The sequence below is a fragment of the Opisthocomus hoazin genome, chromosome 8, assembly GCF_030867145.1.
Source record: "Opisthocomus hoazin isolate bOpiHoa1 chromosome 8, bOpiHoa1.hap1, whole genome shotgun sequence".
NCBI lineage: Eukaryota > Metazoa > Chordata > Aves > Opisthocomiformes > Opisthocomidae > Opisthocomus > Opisthocomus hoazin.
In genome coordinates this window covers 71,294,299-71,315,786 of record NC_134421.1, presented here as the reverse complement: position 1 = coordinate 71,315,786, position 21,488 = coordinate 71,294,299, and the positions used below count along the sequence as shown (strand labels likewise).

General features: G+C 45.8%; 1 protein-coding gene across 1 annotated transcript in view; it reads left to right on the top strand.

Annotated features, from left to right (window-relative positions):
- PLXNA4 (plexin A4) overlaps positions 1-21,488 on the top strand; it is a 472,600-nt gene that overhangs the window by 412,012 nt on the left and 39,100 nt on the right. Inside the window, exons 18-24 of the mRNA XM_075429543.1 lie at positions 793-1,032; positions 1,847-1,993; positions 7,270-7,504; positions 7,914-8,056; positions 10,904-11,172; positions 14,565-14,631; positions 16,827-16,973. Of these exons, the coding sequence (XP_075285658.1) occupies positions 793-1,032; positions 1,847-1,993; positions 7,270-7,504; positions 7,914-8,056; positions 10,904-11,172; positions 14,565-14,631; positions 16,827-16,973 (1,248 nt within the window). The remainder of the gene's footprint in view (positions 1-792; positions 1,033-1,846; positions 1,994-7,269; positions 7,505-7,913; positions 8,057-10,903; positions 11,173-14,564; positions 14,632-16,826; positions 16,974-21,488) is intronic.

Sequence of the window (21,488 nt, the reverse complement as noted above, 5' to 3'; positions counted from 1 at the left end):
GATCCCACAGAGCTAGTGCTGTTTTCCCACGGAGTCCGTTGGTTCCTGGTGAGACCAGGATGCATTGTGCTAGCAATCACAACATAGAAAGATGAAGGCTCAGACCCTGTAGTACAACTGGATTATCTAAATGCTAGTCATTTAAGATGGAAGTTAGGATAAAAAGCATTTCACAATCTATTACTCATGTTTGAAATACAGAAAATACCAGGTCTTTGGCAGGGCTGAAATCAGACTTCAGGGTCTTTTGAGACCTACCCCATTGTCTTCACCACTTCAGCTTCCCGGGCTTCATTTCAAGATACCTGATGTTCAAACAGGTATCCTGGGCATGGCTGAGCATGTAGTGCACACACACCTCTAGAGTGATCCCCAGAGTGTGAGAGCTAATTGCAGGGTGGTACTGAGGCTCCGAGTAGTCTCTGCTGTACAAAAAAAGGAGGAGCTTTCTATTTCCAGAAGGAAGTGAGAGGTTAGGGGAAGATGCTGACATCGGCAACCCAGAGGCTGGGGTCCCTCAGGGAAGGGGCACAGGATGCCCAGCTGCAGTGTGAACTGCTCCACACATCTGCCCCAGTTTTTGTAATCCCTTCCCAACCTTGACTGTGTGGTTGGTGTAGGGTATATTTTGAAGTAGTGGAGCACCAGCCTGTCTCATGATAACCAAGGAGGTCTGCTCCTCCCTGTCCTCCAGCAGTAAGCATGCTAGCATTTCACTGGGAGGTATCTGCCCACCAGGAGGAGTTGGGGTATTTTCCATAAACTGTCCTTGTGATGGGTTTCTTTCTCCAGAACTGCGAGGTGCAGAACAGCACAGAGATGACCTGCCAGGCTCCAGCACTGGCTGTTGACCCCAGTCACCAGTCTGAGCTTGCCGAGCGTCCAGAGGAGTTTGGCTTCATTCTTGACAACGTGCAGTCCCTGCTGATCCTCAACAAAACCAACTTCACCTATTACCCAAACCCAATCTTTGAGGTCTTCAATCCCTCGGGGATCCTGGAGCTGAAGCCAGGAAGTCCCATTATACTGAAGGTGAGATGGGGACCAGACCTGGATGAGGAAGGACAAATATATGATGCCCATTGCTTCTCTGTGTCTGCCAGCACCCCACAAATCACAGTGGCATCCCAATTGCATCCCAGAAATTTCCTTCACTCATATCAGAGTCATCATCTGCAAACAAGAATCACTGCTCAGCATCTGGCAATACCCATAATTTAAAAATATAAACTCCTGCTGCATCTACCTGCGTACAGCCTAAATTTGTACCCACTGCAGCTCACCAGAGAAGAACATTTTCTAACACTGCAACAGGTCTGTGAATTAATACCCAAGTCTATTTCTTTCTTGGGTTTTCAAGACCTTCCTGTCACCCCTCATTAAATCCTACAACAGTCCTTTGTCATTTCTGTAATCTGGACAGTGATACAGAGAAGGAATTTTATGAGCGAGCATTTCCATATTAGGCCTTTTATGAGGTGCACACGCAAAGAAATGATTAGCGGAATACCTTCTTGCATGTTTGGAAAGGTGTCTGTTTTACTTGTATGAATATGTTTTGTGAGGGCCTGTTTGTGCAAGACACATATGCAACATTTCTCATTTAGTTCCAGAGAGAGAGAAGCAGGACAGGCTGTTTTGACCGATGACAGTCTGTAGCCATCCGTACTGTCCTCTGCATGACTTTCTAGATTGGCTTTTCCTCTCTGTGTTAGCGAATGGTGAACCACAAATGTCAAGTGCAATGTTCACACTTGTGTCACAGGAACAAACAAGATGTGGAAGGCAAAGTCTTTCCTGATGTTTTGTTTTTTGTTTTGGGGGGGTGATATTCCTTTCTATCCAGGGAAAGAACTTGATCCCACCAGTGGCAGGAGGGAATGCCAAGCTGAACTACACCGTTTTGGTTGGTGAGAAGCCCTGTGCGGTGACGGTATCAGATGTGCAGCTACTCTGCGAGTCCCCAAACCTTATTGGAAGGCACAAGGTGATGGTAAGTCATGCTTGAACCTCCTCAGCCTTTCCTGCCTGGGTCGGTTGGGAGGGCAAATCCAGTGCTGAAGGTCTGGAAGAGATCTCCCAGGAGTTTGCATCACCATTTGCCTTCTGTAGGTCCCATAAAAGTCAGAGACCCTTCTTGATGTAGCATCCCCCCATGAAGAGTAACTTAGGGAAGCAGAAGAACAGAAGAGTAACCTGGAGTGCTTTATGGACAGTGAGAAAACTTTCATAATCAAAACCCTTTAGGAAAGTTGCCTCTCTTCTCTTTTTGTACGAACACTAGATGCTCATGTGAGTTTGTGTATGTAACATGTTCCCCACATGACATACTTTGCTAAATTCAGCACAGTCCCCAGTGATTATTGACATGCTGGTGGCTAAAATTTGCCTTTGTGTAACAGAAAAAGAAGTGCAGGATATGGACTCTACTGTGACTGGACTTTGAGGTTTTGACGTCTATACAACTTAATATACTTCTGCACGTCTTTCCCGCAACCTGTGAAAAATGGACCCAGTGATTACATCAGAGGGAACTTCTCTTTCTCTCACCATTATTTTATTCACTGCTTCTTTACTTTCACTAATTTGCATTCCTCAGAGCTGTTGCTTGACAACAGCACATCAGCTAACTCGTCTGAGTTGTACTGAGCTGTGGGTGGAAAAGCAACAAAAGCTAACAACTGACATCAGATATACGGATGATCAATGTTGCTTATTCCTTGTGATCAACTTTTTCCCACCTCTCTGTTGCCCTTCCAAAGTAGTATCTGTCACATATTTATTTATTTCAATGCAGTGAGACTCACAGGGATTGATGGAGAAACACTGCATGGCTCTTTAAAAAAGGAGTTTTCTGGGGACTTTTAGAAAAGAAAGTTTATGGTGACCATTTTGGGTCTCATTTGTGACTGCTGCTGGAAGACCTCATACTGGCTACTTAAATTCTCTGTGCCAAAGTTTGTCATCTGGAAAATAGAGGTAATAATCCTTTTCAGCCATGCAAATATACCATGGCTCTCGATTCATTGTAAAGCACATTAAGACACTCCAAGAGGAGCAATAATGAAATGAGAGATTTTCTCTGTGTGAAAACTGAAGCTTTTCAACAAGGCAATATATGTTCACTGTCATTTCAGAAGTATAATTATACATATGGTCAGTTAGAGATGGACAAAGCCAATCCTAGCGAGAGAAAACTCCAAGTCAGGTCAGCAATAATCAACCCCTGGGGACCAGGGAGGATGAACGTCTGGTCAGCTATTACTAATTGTGAAGTCTCCCCTGCTCCTGCAGCTTGGGACAGCTTAAGCAAAGCCACAGAGAAAAAATAATCCCTTTCTGAGGACAGTGATCAAACAAGAGATGCTGCTGGAGACATGGAAAGATGATCACATTGAAGCCTGTAAATGAGCATCAGTATTAGTGGCAAGTTATAGATTTCTCGTTCAACTGCCAACACTGAGGCAATGCTTTGACAGCGTCTGGGCTGGAAACCAAATACAGAAGGTCACCTGCAATGGAGCCCAGTGCTCAATTATGGACTTTGCATCTGGAACTTACCAGGGGGACAGCTGGGCTGGGAAATGCCTCCTCCAGCACAGCACAGCATCTCTGTTGATCGAGTTGGTACAAAATGTAACCCCATGTTTCACATGAATGTCACTTTGATGGTTAGCACAATTGTCAGTTATCTCTCCCAGGTCCTCCTCCTGTTTCTGCCAACAGTTTACTGTGCGACCTTAAGTAAATTGCTGAACAAACACTTTCCTGCAAAATGAGGTGGCCTAGATCTGAGAAGGGACCATGTGGGTGAGTCAACCACTGTAACACTGAGATTATTTCTAGGGGAAGGAACAGTGACAATGACACACAGTGATGTCAACATGTTTTTGATCTAGTTCAGCTATCTGTTATACAATGGTAGAGTTAAATCGTAGAAAAAAAAGAGAAGAACTAAAAGGCCTGAGCAATGGTTAAAAAAGGTTGACAAAAACTCAGAGACAATCTCCTTTCCAAAGAAAAGAAAGAGGCATGAGGAAGATCCATGAGTAACTATGTTGGAGAAGGTCTGCAATGAAGAAGTGGAGTACAGTTGAAGGGTTGCTGGTATCTAATGTAGGCACTTACAAATGGAAAGTCACACTGATCTCTCTGTATAGTGGAGACGTGGTTAAATATAGCAACTGAATTCAGGCCACAATTCATCTCATCCTAAGGCAGAGACTTACATTCGGCCAGGGCAAACTTGCACTAGAAAAGACACTACCACAGTCAAGTTTTGCGCAACGGGAACTAAATAGACTCTCTTGACCTGCTACAGATGACCCAAAGACTTTGTTGAAGAAAATGGCTCTGCCATAGTACCATTTGGAACAAATTCATGATTAATAGGATTAACAAGTGGTCAAACTGATGGAGGGCTCATGTTCAGTCTTCTGGAAGGTATAAATAACTTCCTTCAGAAACACTCCGTGGCCCAAGAAATAAAGTAGGGCTGTATCTACATATTTGCTTGTTTCTCTTTTAAATGCTCACAATAATACTGCAGCCTTGCAGGCTTGCTTCTTCAAGAGACAAATTCCCATGGATCATGACAGTTTGATTCATGGAATGCAAGATATTCCCAGTGTTGAAACCATCTTTAGAGAGGAACACACTGGGGGTAACTTTATTAGACAGCTGCCTTTGGAAGTGTAGGTCCCCTTATGGTTAATGGAGAGAAATGGGAACTTCCACTGAACAAACCATCTCATCCTAATGTCAAAGCAGATGTCAAAAGCAGCTCACATAAATCACATTCTGAAAGTGCTTTTTTCTGTATTGATGCTGAAAGCATGCTGTAATGTCTAAAAAACTCAAATGTACATGTTGAATGTTTGGTAAAAGGAATCACACCCATGGAGACAGGCTGTTTTGTGAGCTTTGAGGACAGACCTGCACTGGGGATTGGGATGGGGTTGTTTGAGTCTAGTCTGGTACTCCTTGAATGGACTAACCTGACTGCAGGTCTTAGAGGAAAAACAGGCATTGTTGGAAGCAGAAAATGAAAGATAATTAATCTATTTATTAATCCACTATGACAAGGAGGAAATTGTGCAAACTGACGAGCAGATTTTGCTGGGAGGATTTGGGCCAGTGGTCTAGGGCAAAAGGCAATATCTTTCGGTGCATAGATCAGCATTCAAATCTGGCAGTTTTTCTGCTCAGCTGAGCCTGACTCATACCAATACCAAACCTCTGCCCTTTACAGGCTTTATAAGTGACTTGAGCCTCCTATCTTGGAATAGATGGGAAAACAACGTACTGCTGTGTCCTCAACTTACATGGGTTCTAGGCTGTTCCTTGGCCACTGAAGATGCTCTACAAGTCATCAATGTCATGCTACAGGAATGGTCATCTCAAAACTCTATTACATGGCCAGATGAGCTTAAGTTTGGTTTTGTTTCTCATCGTGGTCATTGGTATCATTCTAAAGCCCGTTACAAAATGGTTATAATTGTTCCGGGCATGAGAGGACATTGTGGATGGAAATTACATATTTCTAGACTTTCATCTTCATCCTGTCCAAGACATAAGGGTTACATCTAGGTGCCTTTGGCCAAGACCCACTGAGGAACAGCCTTCAGCTGGTGCTAGAACAAAACAGACATCTTCTCAGAGGTTGTAGTTGGGGCCAGAATAATTTCTAGGAGATGGTGGGTTCCCAGAGACTCATGTCCCCAGTAAGGGCTGTGGTGGTAAGGAACGAGAGCAGCTGGAAAACTTCTCATTAATTCATGACTCTCTGCTCTGTAGTCTCCTCTGCTGGCTCCAAATATTCCTCCTTGGGCCAGTTTCTTCCTCCTGCGACCCAGAGAGGAAACCTGGGTATATACCTGATGTGAGGCATGCGAGGCCTGGGATTAATCCATATGCCGGCAGACTGGAGAGAGACTGATGAGAGATAGTGAGATGAAGGACAAGGACAAGGACAAGGCCAGCCACTAGGCCGGGATGTGGGGAATGTTCTCACTTGCTGCTGTGGGAGCTGGGAAGGTGAGGGAGAGCTTGTGCTAAAGGAAAAAGAAAAATGTTCAGTTAGATGCTGCAATGGTCCCAGTTGCGGTGGGAGGGGCAAGCACATAGCTCTGGGATCTTGAATGCATTTCTACCTGGCAGCAAGACGTTGTGCAGGGCCTGCTGTGCCTCTGTGCCACAAAGCTCACCTGAGGCTCATCATGTCACAACCCTTCAAGCTCTTTGCATGGCGTCTTCCTAGCTTTATGTTGATCTATAATCAGTATTCCCCTACCACAGCAGAGTACTAGAAACCTTTTTATACCTCCAGATAGTCAACATTGCTTTTCTCACTACCACTCAAACTTCTACTCTGCAGATAACCTTGAACAAACTCGCAGTAGCCTTGAGCAAGTAGTACCCCATGGAATTACTGTTGGGAGTGGTGTTCATGTTGTAAAAATGGGCTCCTAACAGACTTGGTTCAGCAGAGCATTTTGTTGGGCTTCCAGCAGTACTACCTGCAAAGTTTCTTTCTGACTGTTAAAAGCAAGGTCCTGGCACAACAGCTTGTCTCAGAGGCTGGCAGCAGCCCTGGGAACCTCTGGAAGTGCATGGAGAGCAGAAAGATAGGTGTTCAGCTCCCTGTCCCACTGTTGAGCATTGGCAGTCACCCTGCCAACAAGTGGCTAGGAGAGGGCCAGTGAAGAGCATGAGCATGTTGTTTTCCCTATATCAGTGGCTTCCAGATACAGGGTTTTTTTTCCAGTTGAAGAGTCAAAAGCAAATTGTGATTCTGATTTCTACATTCCCCCTGTCCTGACCGCTGCTGTACCAGCTGTCTAGGTCTGATGTCTCCCATTATTAGGTTAGGACCCATCAGACCATAACCATGAGCTTTGTATCCAGTGTACATTTTGCAGCTAAATGTCATCAGGGCAGTCCAGCATAACATAACCATTTGGGACATGGAATGGAAAACCAAGAATGAACCCAAAACTACTATACAGCCAGGGCATTGGAACTGGTAAGATTTGTCTCGTCAAAGGTCCTTTGCTGGTTCGGTTCATGGTCACTCAGGCCACAGAGGTGCTTCTACGTGACATTTCAGGTGGATTTTTAGCTGTTCTTTGTCTAAGTTCTTTATACTCTGTTTAACTTGGGAGACATGGGGATGTCGTTGTTCAGCCTTAGTCAGGGAGATGATGGAGTTCCTCTGTGATCCTACTTGTTGGACAGTTTCAGTGCAACTCTTTCCTGCCTTTCCTCTAGGCTCGTGTAGGAGGGATGGAGTTCTCCCCAGGGATGGTTTACATCTCTCCAGACAGCCCTCTCAGCTTGCCAGCTATTGTCAGCATTGCGGTAGCTGGCGGCCTGCTCATCATCTTCATCGTGGCTGTATTGATTGCATACAAGCGCAAATCCAGAGAAAGTGACCTCACCCTCAAGCGTCTGCAGATGCAGATGGACAACCTGGAGTCCAGGGTGGCACTGGAGTGCAAAGAAGGTAGGTTGAGGAAGGAAGCCTTACGTTGTGTCAGTGTTAGCAGAAGAGAAAGCCACAAAGCTTTAAGCCAAAATATCATGAAGGAATAGGAGTGTTGAACCCTGTAGGTCTGACTCATGCCTGAATCTAATCTGGCTTTGCCTGTTTTCCCTAAGTCCAGCCTTCCTCCACCCTGTCCCAGCTGTATTTGTTAAGTCCCAGTCCAGAGAGAACCATGGTGTGTGTCCCTGGGGAAAGTCTGTGCTGTAGGAAAGGTGAGACTGTTGTTGGGCACCACCTTCTTTCTCTCCACATGTTGCATCTCCAGTAGTAGCTTAGTCTTATGCACATGGGGCAGAAAGATTTTCCCATCACAGTGAGGGAGATCTGGACAGTCTTCGCCACATGAGTCATTCCTTTTTTGTGTCAGCCTTTGCAGAGCTACAGACAGATATTCATGAGCTAACAAGCGATCTGGATGGAGCCGGGATCCCCTTCCTCGATTATCGCACCTATACCATGAGAGTGCTTTTCCCTGGCATTGAAGATCATCCAGTCCTGAGGGATCTGGAGGTAAGAAATCAACATCTACCTCTCGCTCCCCTCATGCCTCCCTGGTCTGTCCAGAATGCAGTAGATGACGGGCCAGTGTGGGGGACGTGATGGCTTACAATGCTGTAGTCTACCAGGGATGAAACAGCACGTCATTAGAAGTCCAGGCTGAAAGGGGAAGATGATTACTGCTATCTTAGATGTTAAATTCTGTTTGATCTCTCATCTGTTTGGAAGAGTCTTATCAACTCTTTACTGTGTTGAGCTCCTTCTTGGTCTTCATCCTGCTAGGGTTTGTTTTTTCAGACTGGATTTGTTAGTTACAGATGTGCAGGGGCCAGGAAAAATATTACATGGAAGAACAGCATACATGCCTGCGCTGCTCCAGCTTTGCACAACACTGACACTTCTGAGAGGCTTTTTTTGTTGGTAATACCTATAGAAGTAACCTGCAGTCATTGAATGAGGTTCACTTTCGCTGTTTTCTGTGGTTTGCAGTGAAATCAGAAGAGTGCTGCCTCAGTCTGCCCATACCCTGCCCACATCTGCCTCCTTCACCGCAGCTTTCTGGACTGTAGTGGTGGGAGGACAGCGAGATGTTGCCCAGCAGTGCTGGGTTCTGCACACTGCCTGCATTACCTCACTGCTGACAATGGGCTTGATGGAACACTAAGTGAGGTCTACCCATGTCGCAAAACTGCTTCAGGCTTTGGCAGATGGGTAGGCTCTGCTCTAGGGATACCTGGACCAGAGAAGCAGGGGATACACCATGGCCAAGGCCAGAGAGGTCATTGGCTGAGCTTTCTGCAAAGTCTTTGGCAAGCTCTCAGCTTCAGAGAAGCTCTGGCACGGGCTAGTGAGATTGCTGGGGGCCAAGACTGGGGTTAGTTGGCAGAGTGGAGGAACAGGAGCTGGCTCAGGCAATACCATGCTTGTCTGACTGTATGATCAGAGGTGCCTGCTTGTCATTGCTCCTATCCTTCAGGAAAGCCAAAATTCATCAAACTATATGGAGAAAACCATTAAAAAACCTCGGTCTGTTCAGCAATGAGGACTTTTGGGAATGGGTAGGCAGACAAGTTACACACTGGTTGCTGTAGATATTCACCTTGGCATGCAGGTAGAGTGGCCTACAGCTGCTTTCCCTCAGGAAGAGTAGCTCAGCAGCTTCAACAAATGAGCACAAGAAACAAGGGGTGATGAATCTCTCTCTCACATATGTATACATACACACAAACACTTCTATCATACCCACAGCCAACTGCAATCCCTATATTCGTTAACCTCAGCCAGCTGACCTCTGTAGAGGTTTTAGCATGGATGCTCCCACATGTAGATACACACAGAGAGACACAAGGCCAATGTTTCAGTCTGCCACCTTTGATCTCGTCTTCCTTTCATTTCATTCATCTGCCTTTTTTTCCTTAATCCTATGTAAAGCATCAACAGTTCCTTCAGTGTCAATGTCTTTGGCTACCAACGCATCAGGGAAGACAGTTCCTATTCTGCTCCCTTCTCTGTAGTACCTAGAAGGAGTTGCTATTTATCAGAAAAGGCCTCGGCACAGATCCCACAGTGAGCAGGTCTTACTTATTTACAGTTCATTTGCTAGTTAACTGCTTCCAGATGCAGTACAAAATACTTTTCTTGTTATTTTTTAATTCTCCATAATAACCTGGGGAGAGTCAGTATTAAATGTTCAAGCAAGTGAGTTAAAAATAATTATTGGCAGGATGGGTGGTAGGGGTTGGTTGGTTGTCTCAAGCTATTTACTAAGTAATTTATTTGTTCTATGCAAAAAGAGTTAAGAGCTCTAATTTCCAGAATGAAGAAGCAGTGACTCTTAGAGGCCTTGTATTACTTGGTTATTTAAGCATGCCAACTTGTTTTGGATTAAAGTGGCAAATCTGGTTGGTTATTAATACGTACATGCTTCAGTGACATGTTGCTCTGTGTTGAGACCACCCAGCTTGCAGGGAAGCTTTTTTAAGGAACGGAACAGCTTCAGCAACATGAAAGAATGAGTTTCTCTATTTAGGCTCCACTTTTGTCTAGAGCTAGAAGGACCAGAAAGGGTAAAGCCCACTGTAGACTGTGGAGTCCAGGGTCTAGTGTTGTGATATAGAAACTAGTTCACCAGCCTCTCACAGCTGAGAAATGTATCCAGACTTATCAACATCTCTGTCTCCAAACCATTTCACGTCCCAAGCACAGGGGTCCTACTGCAGTGGGACCTCCGAGACAGGTCCCAACTCTGTGTCCTTTATCTACCTAGTTCTTCAAAACAAGGGCCAGCTGCATTCTCACCAGCTCAGTCACTGCCTCACCACATCTATTCATCTCCTCAAAACCTGACCCCAAGCTCTCTTCCAAATTCACTTTCTTACTGTCTGTCCCAGCTTCTTAAAGCTCAACCCCAAATCTCTGTAAGCAGGTTTCTTGCAGAGACGAAAAAAAGGTGTTGGGTGGAGATAGACTGCGACTTCAGTCTAACTACAGTAGAGTATGGTATAGTACCACATCCAGGCATTAGCAATCTCTTTTTGATGTACTGTTCAGGAAGGGAAACACAAGACTGTAAATTAATCATCTGACTGTGGCTGGGAGATCTCTCAGTCTTCCTAATCATCAGATGATGTATGCAGTGTCTTCCTTTTTGTGGGACTATCCTGTGACTGTTTCTGCTGTCTGAAGCAGCTTTTCCCTTTTCGCTGTCTCAGAACAGACTTCTGCTTGATGTCAAAGTGTATAGTTGTAGGAGCAGAAGGGATGAGGGCAGAGAGGTAAAAAAGGGTGTGTGACCCATTTGGGAGAGGTCTTGTGGCAAGTAGTGACTGAAAGTTATAAACTCCCTTTCTTCCTGTGCAGGTCCCTGGATATAGGCAGGAACGGGTGGAGAAAGGCCTGAAGCTCTTTGCCCAGCTCATCAACAACAAGGTTTTCCTGCTGTCCTTCATTCGCACGCTGGAGTCCCAGCGCAGCTTCTCCATGCGGGACCGTGGTAATGTGGCCTCGCTGATAATGACAGTGCTGCAGAGCAAGCTGGAGTACGCTACTGATGTCCTCAAGCAGCTCTTGGCTGACCTCATAGACAAAAATCTGGAGAGCAAGAACCACCCCAAGCTGCTGCTCCGGAGGTAAGGATGTCTGGGGCTGGAGTGAGCTGGGCTGGGCAGCCTGTATGTTAGTCAGCTTTGGAGGAAAGGGACAAATTTTCTTGATTTTATTTTGTTCAGTGGGGTGTGAAATCTAGACTGTGTACAGACATAGTACACGTGACCCCGTAGGGCTGGCATGAAGCTGTTGGAAGAGAGGGGTGAATAAAGCAAGTAGGGATGAATGAAGACAGAACGGCTCTCTCCCTTTCTGATTTCCTATTCATTTAATAATTCCTGAGACAGTATTCCTTCTCTTAGAGGACTCTCCTTTTCCTCCTAGTATCCTCTCTGCATTTCCTTCCCTTTCAGCAAGTGAGTCTGTAGATTTTGTTCCATCTCCTCCCTAACTAAAAAGTAGTCAATGATTACAAGTTACAGAACAGAACTACCTCTAGATTTTAATGTGAATCTTCCAGAAAGCTTCATAAAAAAAACTTCACAAAGGGCATCAAGAGCCTGTGCCTCCTAATCCTTATTTTGAACTCTGTGTACTTCAGACACTTATTTATGCTTGTTTCCTTTTAACCTGAAAACTCCAGTTGCATTGCGTAGGACCTATGAATGTCACACAGAACAGGCTGTATTATATCCTTGGTGAGTAAGTCAGCTGCTGCCTTCTGCTTCCTGGGACATGGACTGCCCTGCTGTGTTTCTTGTTCATGAGTTACCTATGGACACATGGCAAAGTCTTCTTCAGCCATACTGTGGGATCTTCTTTCTGTCCCTGAGCAATGGTGCTGGGAGCTTGTTGAAGCCAGTAACAGAGCTGAGCAGAACAGAAGAACTGGTTTCCTACAGGGCACAAGTTTGGTTTGGTGCTTCTAGGCCAGGTCTAAGGTCTAACCACCAGGGTTGTGTGGGAATCTGCCAATTAGAAATCTACTGCTGTTTAGTTAATGTGCTTGCACTGCCTAGGATAAGGCTGCCTCTTCTCCCTTTAGGATCACATTAATCTCCTTTTCACAGTCTGAACCAACACTTCGGATTCAAGGGCCCTAAGTAAAATCAGGGGGAGTCTTCTGGAGATGAATGGCCTTTGCTACTGCTCAGAGCCAGCTTTGAGGAGCCTTCTGCTGATTACGATGGATGGCTTGGGCAGGGAAGATATCGGTGGTGCCTGCTGCGAGGCTTTTCATCTGGCACACAGCCCACTGTGGAGAACCAGCAAAAAAAGGCAGCAGAAAGCACTTGCTGGCATTCAGGGCAGCAATGCCAGAGGCAGAGACTGGACTTTTCTTTGGAGTCATTTGACTCCCTGATGTGATTCAAGCCCTACAGCCTGGCTGGTGACCTCCCTCCAGTTGTCCCCAGGCATCCACTCTGTGCTTCTCCTCTGATGCTGGATGGCACTGCCTCCTTCCAACTCTCTCCTCCCTTTATTCTCTCCTTTGCCTTCCCCTTTCTTCATCTCTTTATCTTCCCTGGTCTTTCATTCCTGTCTTGTCCTGAGCATCCCATCTTCCCTCTTTCTCCTTCTTCCAGCCCTGTTCTAACTCTGGTCTTCTTTGTTGGAAATGAAATGTGGCCTTTGGAAGGAAAACCAGTGAACAAAGAAGGCATATCCACTGTTCCAAGCTCTGAAAACACAAGGAGAAATCAGCGGTGTGGTTTGTGCTCTGAGATGGAAGTCCAGTACAGAGCAGAATCAGAACACAGTATGCTGATGAACATGTGCATAGCTTGGTGCCTTGGGATTCAGATGTTGGAGTGAGGTCCCCAAACAATTATTTGGAGTAGCTGGATTCAACTTGATGATTCCTCTCCCTCCCTGTGACTCTGTGGATGAAAGGGGATCTTCTAATAACCTTCTGCAGTGTTGCTTTTGGGGGTATTTGACAGGAGGAAGGAGCTGGCTGGAATGATGTTCCCATCTCACCAGTGTGAAGTGTTCATTCCACATGACATGTACTGCCTCAAAGAGATCAAAGTTGTCAGGGTAGAGAGCAACAACACTAGGGGATTTCGTTTATTTTTCTCATGGTAATGCTAAGATTGCACCATGTGATGGGTCCCAGGTGTCACACCAGGGAATGATGGAAAGAGCATTCTTCTGGGAGACATTCCTTGCAAGGAGCTCTGACCATAATAAGCATTGGGATTGCTGGAATTGAATATCATACCATGACCAAAGGAGGACAGCAACTAGGTGGTGTTGACTAAGGGGAATACAGGGCAAACAGGCTGGTTTGGACAGGGGCAGTCTCTAGGCAAAGACATAGCAATGATCAAAAGAAAACCAGCATTTATCTGGTAGCAAACTGGGACCATATCAGCTCTTTCTCTGGCAGCAGGCAAGAAAAGAGGAGTGACAGAAGAAAACCCTATTATCATTCCTCCCCACACCATCCCCACCATCTAAGTGAGATTTTCCCACAAGAACAAAGAAATCCCTGTGGAAACCAGGCTAAAAACTGCATTTGTCTAGGGAAAAGACCATCACTTGCTCTGTGTTGGTGTAATGGGGCACTGCTTTCAGGCAAGGTCGCTGGCTGGTTGCACACATATAGCTCTAGCAATGCAAACCCTTCCCCTTACAGGTCCCATGCGCCAGAGGAAGCGAGATCAGCTTTATGCTGAAGGACTAGGGAGTCTAAAAGGCAAACTGCATTCCTAAATGAGAACCTCTGCGTGGCATTGGTGACAGTGAGGACAAGGAAGACTTACTTGAATTCATCCTCACAGGGACACTTGCTTTCTTCTTGAACAACACCAGTGCGTGTACTGGAGCCAACACAGGTTTATCCTGTGCTCATGGTGGCCACACCACATTTACAGGTCTGAGTTAGTCCTTCTGGAAGAAAAGTTCATCCTGAAGACTCCGAATGGATTTTTGTTTAGTTGAGGATAGAATATTCAAGGGCAAAAGGATTAGCTCTGTGAATGCACCACATCATTGACACGTTGAGGAGTATAATCATTCCCAAATGCCAGGGAGTCAGCGCCAGATAATTATTCTCTGGTGATTTAGATCTGTCTGTCGTAAGTATTTATACAGCCTACTTGTCACATGGCCTAGCTGCGGGTTCTTCATATTTGATGGTTTTATTCTCCCTGAACTCCTCTGAGAAGGTTCCCTGAAACGTTGTTACCTCTCTTTCATTGATGGAGAAACTGAGAAACAGACAAACAGGGAATTCCCTAGCCACAGGAGAATCAACAAGGCAGTCAGGATTTGCCTCCAGGTTTCCTAAATCCAAAGCCAAAACAGAGAACCTAGGACGTGCTTAATCCTGATGGTGTCTTGCCAGAATTTCCCAGGCTCAGAGATCTGGGCAGTAAGATGGACAAACTCAGTCTTTGAATTAGTCCTTTGATATGACCAACATGACTAACTGATTTCCAATTTGTGTTTTCTCCCTGACTGATTTTAGGACAGAGTCTGTGGCTGAGAAAATGCTCACAAACTGGTTCACTTTCCTCCTGTACAAGTTCCTCAAGGTAAGAGCAGCTACACGCCTGGATGAACAGCTGCTTTAATGCATTTCTTCTTGGCAAGGTTTAGATGGGGCAAAAGCTTCGCAGGTATGAAGGAAAAGGCTTTTATTCTCAGGAAAGAGCTCACTGCCTAATGGGAGAGGGGCTGGTTTTTGATCCAGGGAAAACAAAGGAGGACAATTTGGTAGAGAGGCAGCCTGTTGGTCTTACTCCTGTACAGAGGTGGAATCTAAGGGTCAGTGCTGAAAGGTGAAGAATTTCAGGGCCTGGTGGAGACCTATATTGAAAATGCTCTACTTTTACTAGCAGACTCGAAACTCCATGGTGTGGTGACCCATATTTTCAGTGCAGGGTGGCTGGACATCTCCTCCCATCCCAATTCTGAGGCAGTATGGAGGCCCAGTGCCTCCATCATACTCAGTGCCTCCATCATACACAACCTGCTTTACCCACACCTTAACCAGATCCCTACTTAGTTTAATTTAGGGCTGAGCCCAAGCTCTTCTTGGCATGTGGTTGCCTTGAGCCTGGCCTGGGCATGGCCATGCAACCTTTGAGTACAGAGGGCTGGAAGCAATACACCATGTAAATGTAACTGCTGTATCCACAGTTCAGCAGGGGCTGAGGCTGTTGCTGCTTTGTATACCAGTGGGAGGTAGAACTGGCTTTGCAGGATGCTCATCAGAAAAAGAGTGAAAGGACTTGAGACACCCCCTGAGCCCTCTCCTTCCTCCTGGAAGTTGTTCTGGGGGTGGTCTGTAGCAAAAAAAAAAGAGTCTTTCAGCCTTTGAGACCTGCAACTGACTTCTGGGTGATGGCAGTTTCCTCTTGGGGTCCCACGTTGAACCTCAAGCGTGCTAACTGCCAAGGCACTAAGCTCAGAGCCAGCCTTTTTGGATGGGGCTGGGCTCTGCACCTCCCCCTCACTCCCAATGCATTTGCTAGATATCCTTACACCTCGTGGCCCCGTTTGGATAGGACAGCCACCCTCTGCCTGGCAATTCAAGGCTTTACAAATTGGTTCCATTCCCTCGAGCCTTCCCCAGGCACAACCTGTGCAAGGATGAACGCATGGGAAAGTTTTGAAGGTCCCTGGAAGGTAATTTCAGTGACTTCAATATCAGATTCCTGCTTTCAGCTGAAAGGAAAGGATAGAAGAAGGTGACTCTCTAAAGCACTGCTTTTATAATAGGCTTTTTTCCCCCCACTCAGCTACTTGTCTTCTTGCCTTTGCCTGAACAGAGGCCTGATAAGGGCAAGAGACAGGCACACAGAAGCAATATGCTGCTGGCAGATAAGCTAATTAAGTGGGAGACAGGTGTAGGAACTGAGAAAGGGGCCACTTTGCTTCAGATTATTAACTTGTTTTTGCTGGGGATTTACACCAGAGGAAAATGACCTCGCTCATTGCGTTGGGACACCCTGCAAGAGGAAAGGGCAAGGTGGGGAGGAGGGGAGGAAGGATGGAGAGATGAAGAGGAAGGGAAGCAATAGAAAAAAGTTTGAGGAGGGGTCCATGGCAGTATATGTGCAGAGGGAGGGAAGCGAGGGAGGAGAGGCTAAGAGAAGCATGGCAAGAGGAGTGCAGTGACTGCAAATGATGGGGAGGAGAAATTAGGGAGTGCTTTGTTGGTCCTGCCTGTGAGGCACTTGTTGCTGTCCTGAGCTGAGTGCTGCATGTCTGACATCACCAGTGCAACCGTACAGATCCAGGGGCACTTCTCCCCTGGGTCATGGAGCTGCTCCTCCCTGAGCATCCCTGTTTGCCTCCAGCATGAGAGTGCTCAGGGACACTGAGGACTCTTCCCAGACATCCAGGATGGGGCACCAGCAGACCGTCTCTCTTTCAGATCTGTCTCTAGGTCCTCTGGGACCCATCCCACCACCTGCTCCAGTGCAAAGCTCTGTGCTGGCGGCAATCACTTAAACAGCTCCTATGAGGCTCTGCTATCCCCAACATTGCCAGGGAGCAGACACATTTGTCCCATAACAGGACACTCAAGTGTACTTGTTGCACTCTGTGGAAGTGGAGGGTGACCTCTATTCCTGGGCTCTATGGAATAGACTGATTTCCACCAATGCATCTGTCTCAAGTGGCTGGGGATTACAAGCCGTGGCAGTCATTGAGATGCTATGCAGACAGGGTTCTCATCTCTGGTCCTCCTGTTTCACCTCATCTTTGTCTCTCACCCCTGCAGGAGTGTGCTGGCGAACCTCTATTCTCCCTCTTCTGTGCCATCAAGCAGCAGATGGAAAAGGGTCCCATTGACTCAATCACTGGGGAGGCCCGGTACTCACTAAGTGAGGACAAGCTTATCCGACAGCAGATTGATTACAAGACACTGGTGAGTGCTCTGAGCACCTTCTTATGGGCTTCTCATAGGAGTTTATGGGGATTTAGAGAAAAGAGGCCAGTGATGGGCCAGTGACGGGCATGCTGTCCCAGAGGACAAGTTGTTCTTGCAACTCAGCAGGGTAACTGCTGAAGACTGACTGGTCGCATGCCCTAACATGGCAAGGTTTGTCGCTGAAGAATCTGCTTGCAAAGCGTGTTTGCAAAGACGGCTGCTTCCAAGTTGCTTCCATTGTGCTCTGTCCCATGCTCAGAGTATCTGCACTCATGGCAGGGCAGGCTGATGGTGCCAGTCCTTTACGATTGCTTGGATTAGGTGAGGTCCAGGAACACTGGAAGACAAGCATGAACCTTGTGTCTTGAATATGCTTTTGATTGTGAAGACAATAGATATGGGCAATTTACTCTGTTCTGTTAGACAAAACAGTCCCTAATATCTATGTCTTTTCCCTGGAGTGATGTCCACCCTTACAATATCCCTCTGAGCTGTGAGTCAAAGGTAACAGTCTTCCTAGAGCAGAAAGGTGGGGTTGTCACTGCAAGATGTCATCACTCCGAGCTCTTCATCGGAAGTCTGATGTCCATGGTGAGGTTTCTTCCTCCTCAATCTTCAGTCTCCCCAGGGCTATCTTCATCCCCATCTCCCCTCCACCTCCTCCCTTCTCCCTGGTCTCCAGGGCCAGAGGCAGAGCTGCCCAGCTCCAGACCAGGCACATACAGGGCTGGTGTTTCCTGGGCAGTACATGCCCAGGCCAGCAGCGCTTGGCCATGCAGAATGTCCCCAGTGCTGAGCTCAGGCACATCAGGCACAAGACCCTTGGCCACGGGACATTTGTGATCACAGGGACATCCAGCTCAGGGCATGGCAAGCCCAAAGATGTCCTAAGACCTTGTTGTGTTGGGCCAGTGTGAAGCCCATGACCTTCTGCTAGTGACAGCAAAAATACTTTTTATAAGGCTATATTGCAAGAATCTTCTCTAGAATAATCCTTGCTAGGAAAGAGTAATCTGTTTCTCCAGCAAAGATTTCTGCATCAGGGAATATGTTGGAAGCACACAGTGAAGGGATCTATTAGATCTTTGCTAGAACTGATGCAGCCATTCCTCTTGAGCAAGCACAAGTCAAAGAAAAATGAACTTGATTTAAAGATTTTAAGGGAAAGAAAATTAATCCCTGCCATTGAGTCATTCGATTCAAAATGTAACTGTCTGAATGGTGACTGATATACTGTTTATTTGTGCATTGCATATATCCAGCTTTAACTTCTGCTCTGAGATTACCCCTTTTTTCTGCTTGATTAAAGAGCATTGATTAAAGAGCATTAGATATGTCTTAGTGTAAGTGCTTACGGGCCTTCACTTTTTCCTGGATACACTAAATCCACTGAGCTTCCAAGTCTCTGTAGGATGAAGAATACTTTCCAACTCTTCAATCACCCTTGTAATTCTTTTATTTCCTACGTCTTTGTTTCACAGAAAACCCCAACCCCACACTTTAGGATGGTCAGAATATGCTCTGAAACCATCAGATTATTTTATTTGCATCTTCAGTTGAGGGACATTCTCCTCACTCAGCTTTAGCTGGCTTTGAGAGCTGCATCCAGTTGATGTTAGTTCCTTGACCTGTCTTTGACCTTATCTCAGGTGGGCTGATGCTGGAAATGCCTACTTTTCTTCAGTAACTACAGACAATCTAGAGCTGAGCTTTGATGGAATCCAAGTCTGAGAACAGGGTAGACTTTATTATTGAATAAGACCACAATTCTATTTTGCATATTAAATACGTCACTTTCCTATTAAAACAGCAGCATAGTGCTTCTTTTCTCTTACATGTGGCTTTCTAGCAATTTGGAGGCCTGATCTCACACGGAGAGAGTGAGCAAAAGGAAGCAAAATGCAGGCAGAGTGATCGCTTTCACCAAAGAAAATCCCTCCGATCCTTTTAGGCTGGATATAAAGCAGCCAGCAAAGGGTCGTAATTATACATCAGCCTGAACAAAGCTCTCTTCCATTCGCTTTGTGTTGTTTGATGTTAATCAGCTCTCCCTCTTACATCTCAAGAGCAGACAAATCTATCCCGATAGGAATCTCAGCAGATTTACAGAGATCAGTTTCGGCGGAGGAGATTAAGAAGAAGCGGAATAAGAAAAGGATTGTTCTTCCTTTCTGTTTCTCTTTATTTCTGTTTTATTTTGTCCTTCCTCTGCCTTCCTTAAGCAGTTGGTCATCTTTTATTCAAAATATATCGTAAAGAAATAAAGTAAGAACCGATGCAGTAAATGTAATATAGGAATTCCCTCAATATCTTCTGCTCTCTACCAATTGCACCTGGTCACCCCTGTGAGTTTGCAGTGTGTGTGGATAAAATTCATTGGGTTGTTCACATTTCATGAGTCCTATATAATTGCTTGACTGAGTTAAATCACAATTCCAGCAGCGTGGCATATTGAAACAGGCGGTTTATTGCCATTATTCCAGGAAGACAAAGCCAAGGCTTCTTTTGGAAGGCATTTATTCTTTACCCTTCATTAATCATGAAAAAATATTTTAAGTCATGATTTTGAATATGGTTTAAGTGAAAAGTGAATCCAAAGAAATTGACTTATCCAGGGAGAAAAAAAGAAGACAGAGCAATTTCAAACATCTGGAATTACTGATTTTATGGGACACACATCATTCAATAAATTTAGATGGTTTCAGTCTGATTTCTTTCCAAACCAGATAGCTCCAACTGGCTGCCAGGTCCTACAGTTGTCCAAGGAAACTACCCTCAGTGTCCTAGAGTCTTTGTAGTCTATTACTATTTCTGTGCTTACAGGGGACTTTTCAGTCCAGGAGAAACTGAGCTAGTTACAGATGTGATTTGCTAGAATAAATGCATTGCAGCTAAACAGTAGGTCTTGTCCCAAGCTGTATACCTCAGAGAGATACCCTCTTGTGTTAATGTCTTTGCTAATAGTGGATGCTCATCATCTCTGGTCTGCAGTGTTATTAAAAACCCAGCTAGATTATTCCATCTGTGAGACAGGAAGATCTCAACCCTGCTGACTGCCATCTGCCTTTGCCAGAATCCATGACTTTTTAGCCATTCACCAAACCAGAGTCTAGATGCAAAATCTTGCTCCCTACAGCCACTGCTCTGCTGTTACTAAGAGATGAAAGACCATTCATCTCCTGTGTCAGCTTTATTTCAGTTAATACAAATAATGCAGGGGAGCAAAGACCTTGATGTGTGTCAGAAACTGTGAAAAGTATTGGCTAATTAGTGCTTGGGGGTGGTAGGTGGGAGCTGACCTGTACATCTTGAGCAGTGGCATGCTCTGCGTGGTCCCTTCACACCTCAGCAGCTCCAGTGTTGAAAGCCTAATCAGATCATCTCTCCTGACAACATATTCCACGTGGATAAAGATATTTTGAGCTGCCTTTGGTTAAAGCTTTTCAGGGAATTTTGGTGGCAGGGAGGAAGACACTATCAAGACATAAAGGCTCTCCCATGCTTGGCGTCGTTGCAGATCTTTCTTCTCCTTGCTCACTGCCAAGCCTCACTGTGTGCTAGCCACCTTGGACCTTCCTTAGCCCAGTCTAGAATAGAGAGAAAGATGTCTGTCCCCAGGACAGAAACCGTAGTGATGTTCTGGTCAGACCAGGGCAGACCACTAAAACACTGCAGAGAACTCAGAGCCAGGCTCTCCTTATGAGTAATCACAAGCTGTGCCTTTATTATTTAAATGCCAGTAATCCATAGTGCAGATCAGGGCTTAGCCGTGCTGAGCATTGCATGTACATACACACTTAGAGACAGTTCATGGCTGGAAGGGCTATCCGACAAACAAAGCCCAAAGATGTAGAAAAAGGTCAATAAACACAAATGCAGTGACATGACATGCCACAAGGTCACACGCAGTTGGTGGGAAAGCAAGGCTCAGAGATTACTTCTTCGCTGACTCCGAGTCCCATACCTTTCCATGTTGACCTCACAACGGGCACTGTCCTTACACTACACTGACACTGACCTCAATGCATGACCAAACAGCAGTGCCAAGTGCTGGTGAGCTCACAGCAGAAATAAATTCAGCATCTTCTTGACTGACACTGAAGTGTCTTCTCCCCTTCATCCACCTTGCTAGCTCTGCACCACAGGGCTGAAAGGAAGGTGCGGTGGGGCAGTAACACTGAATGTGTTCAGGACAACAGCATCCCAAAAGTTCCCTTAGGGTGACCGATCATGCAGGAATGCAACACAGATCATCTCAAGAGTCTGTTTCTCACCTGTTGACATCAAAGATTTTGTTGACATAGGTGGGCAGCACTGCAGGAGCAATGGGACCTGTTCCCTGTCTTTTACACTGGTTGTTAGGAGGACAGCCCTGGGTGAAGCACAGGGCAAAATTTACTCTTCCAGTGAGACTGGAACACCTAAACTCTGCTAAATGGATGAAGCCAATGCTTAGAATTTTTCTGCTGATCACCTCCTACCAGGGGCAATCTACAGAAAGCTGGGGCAAGA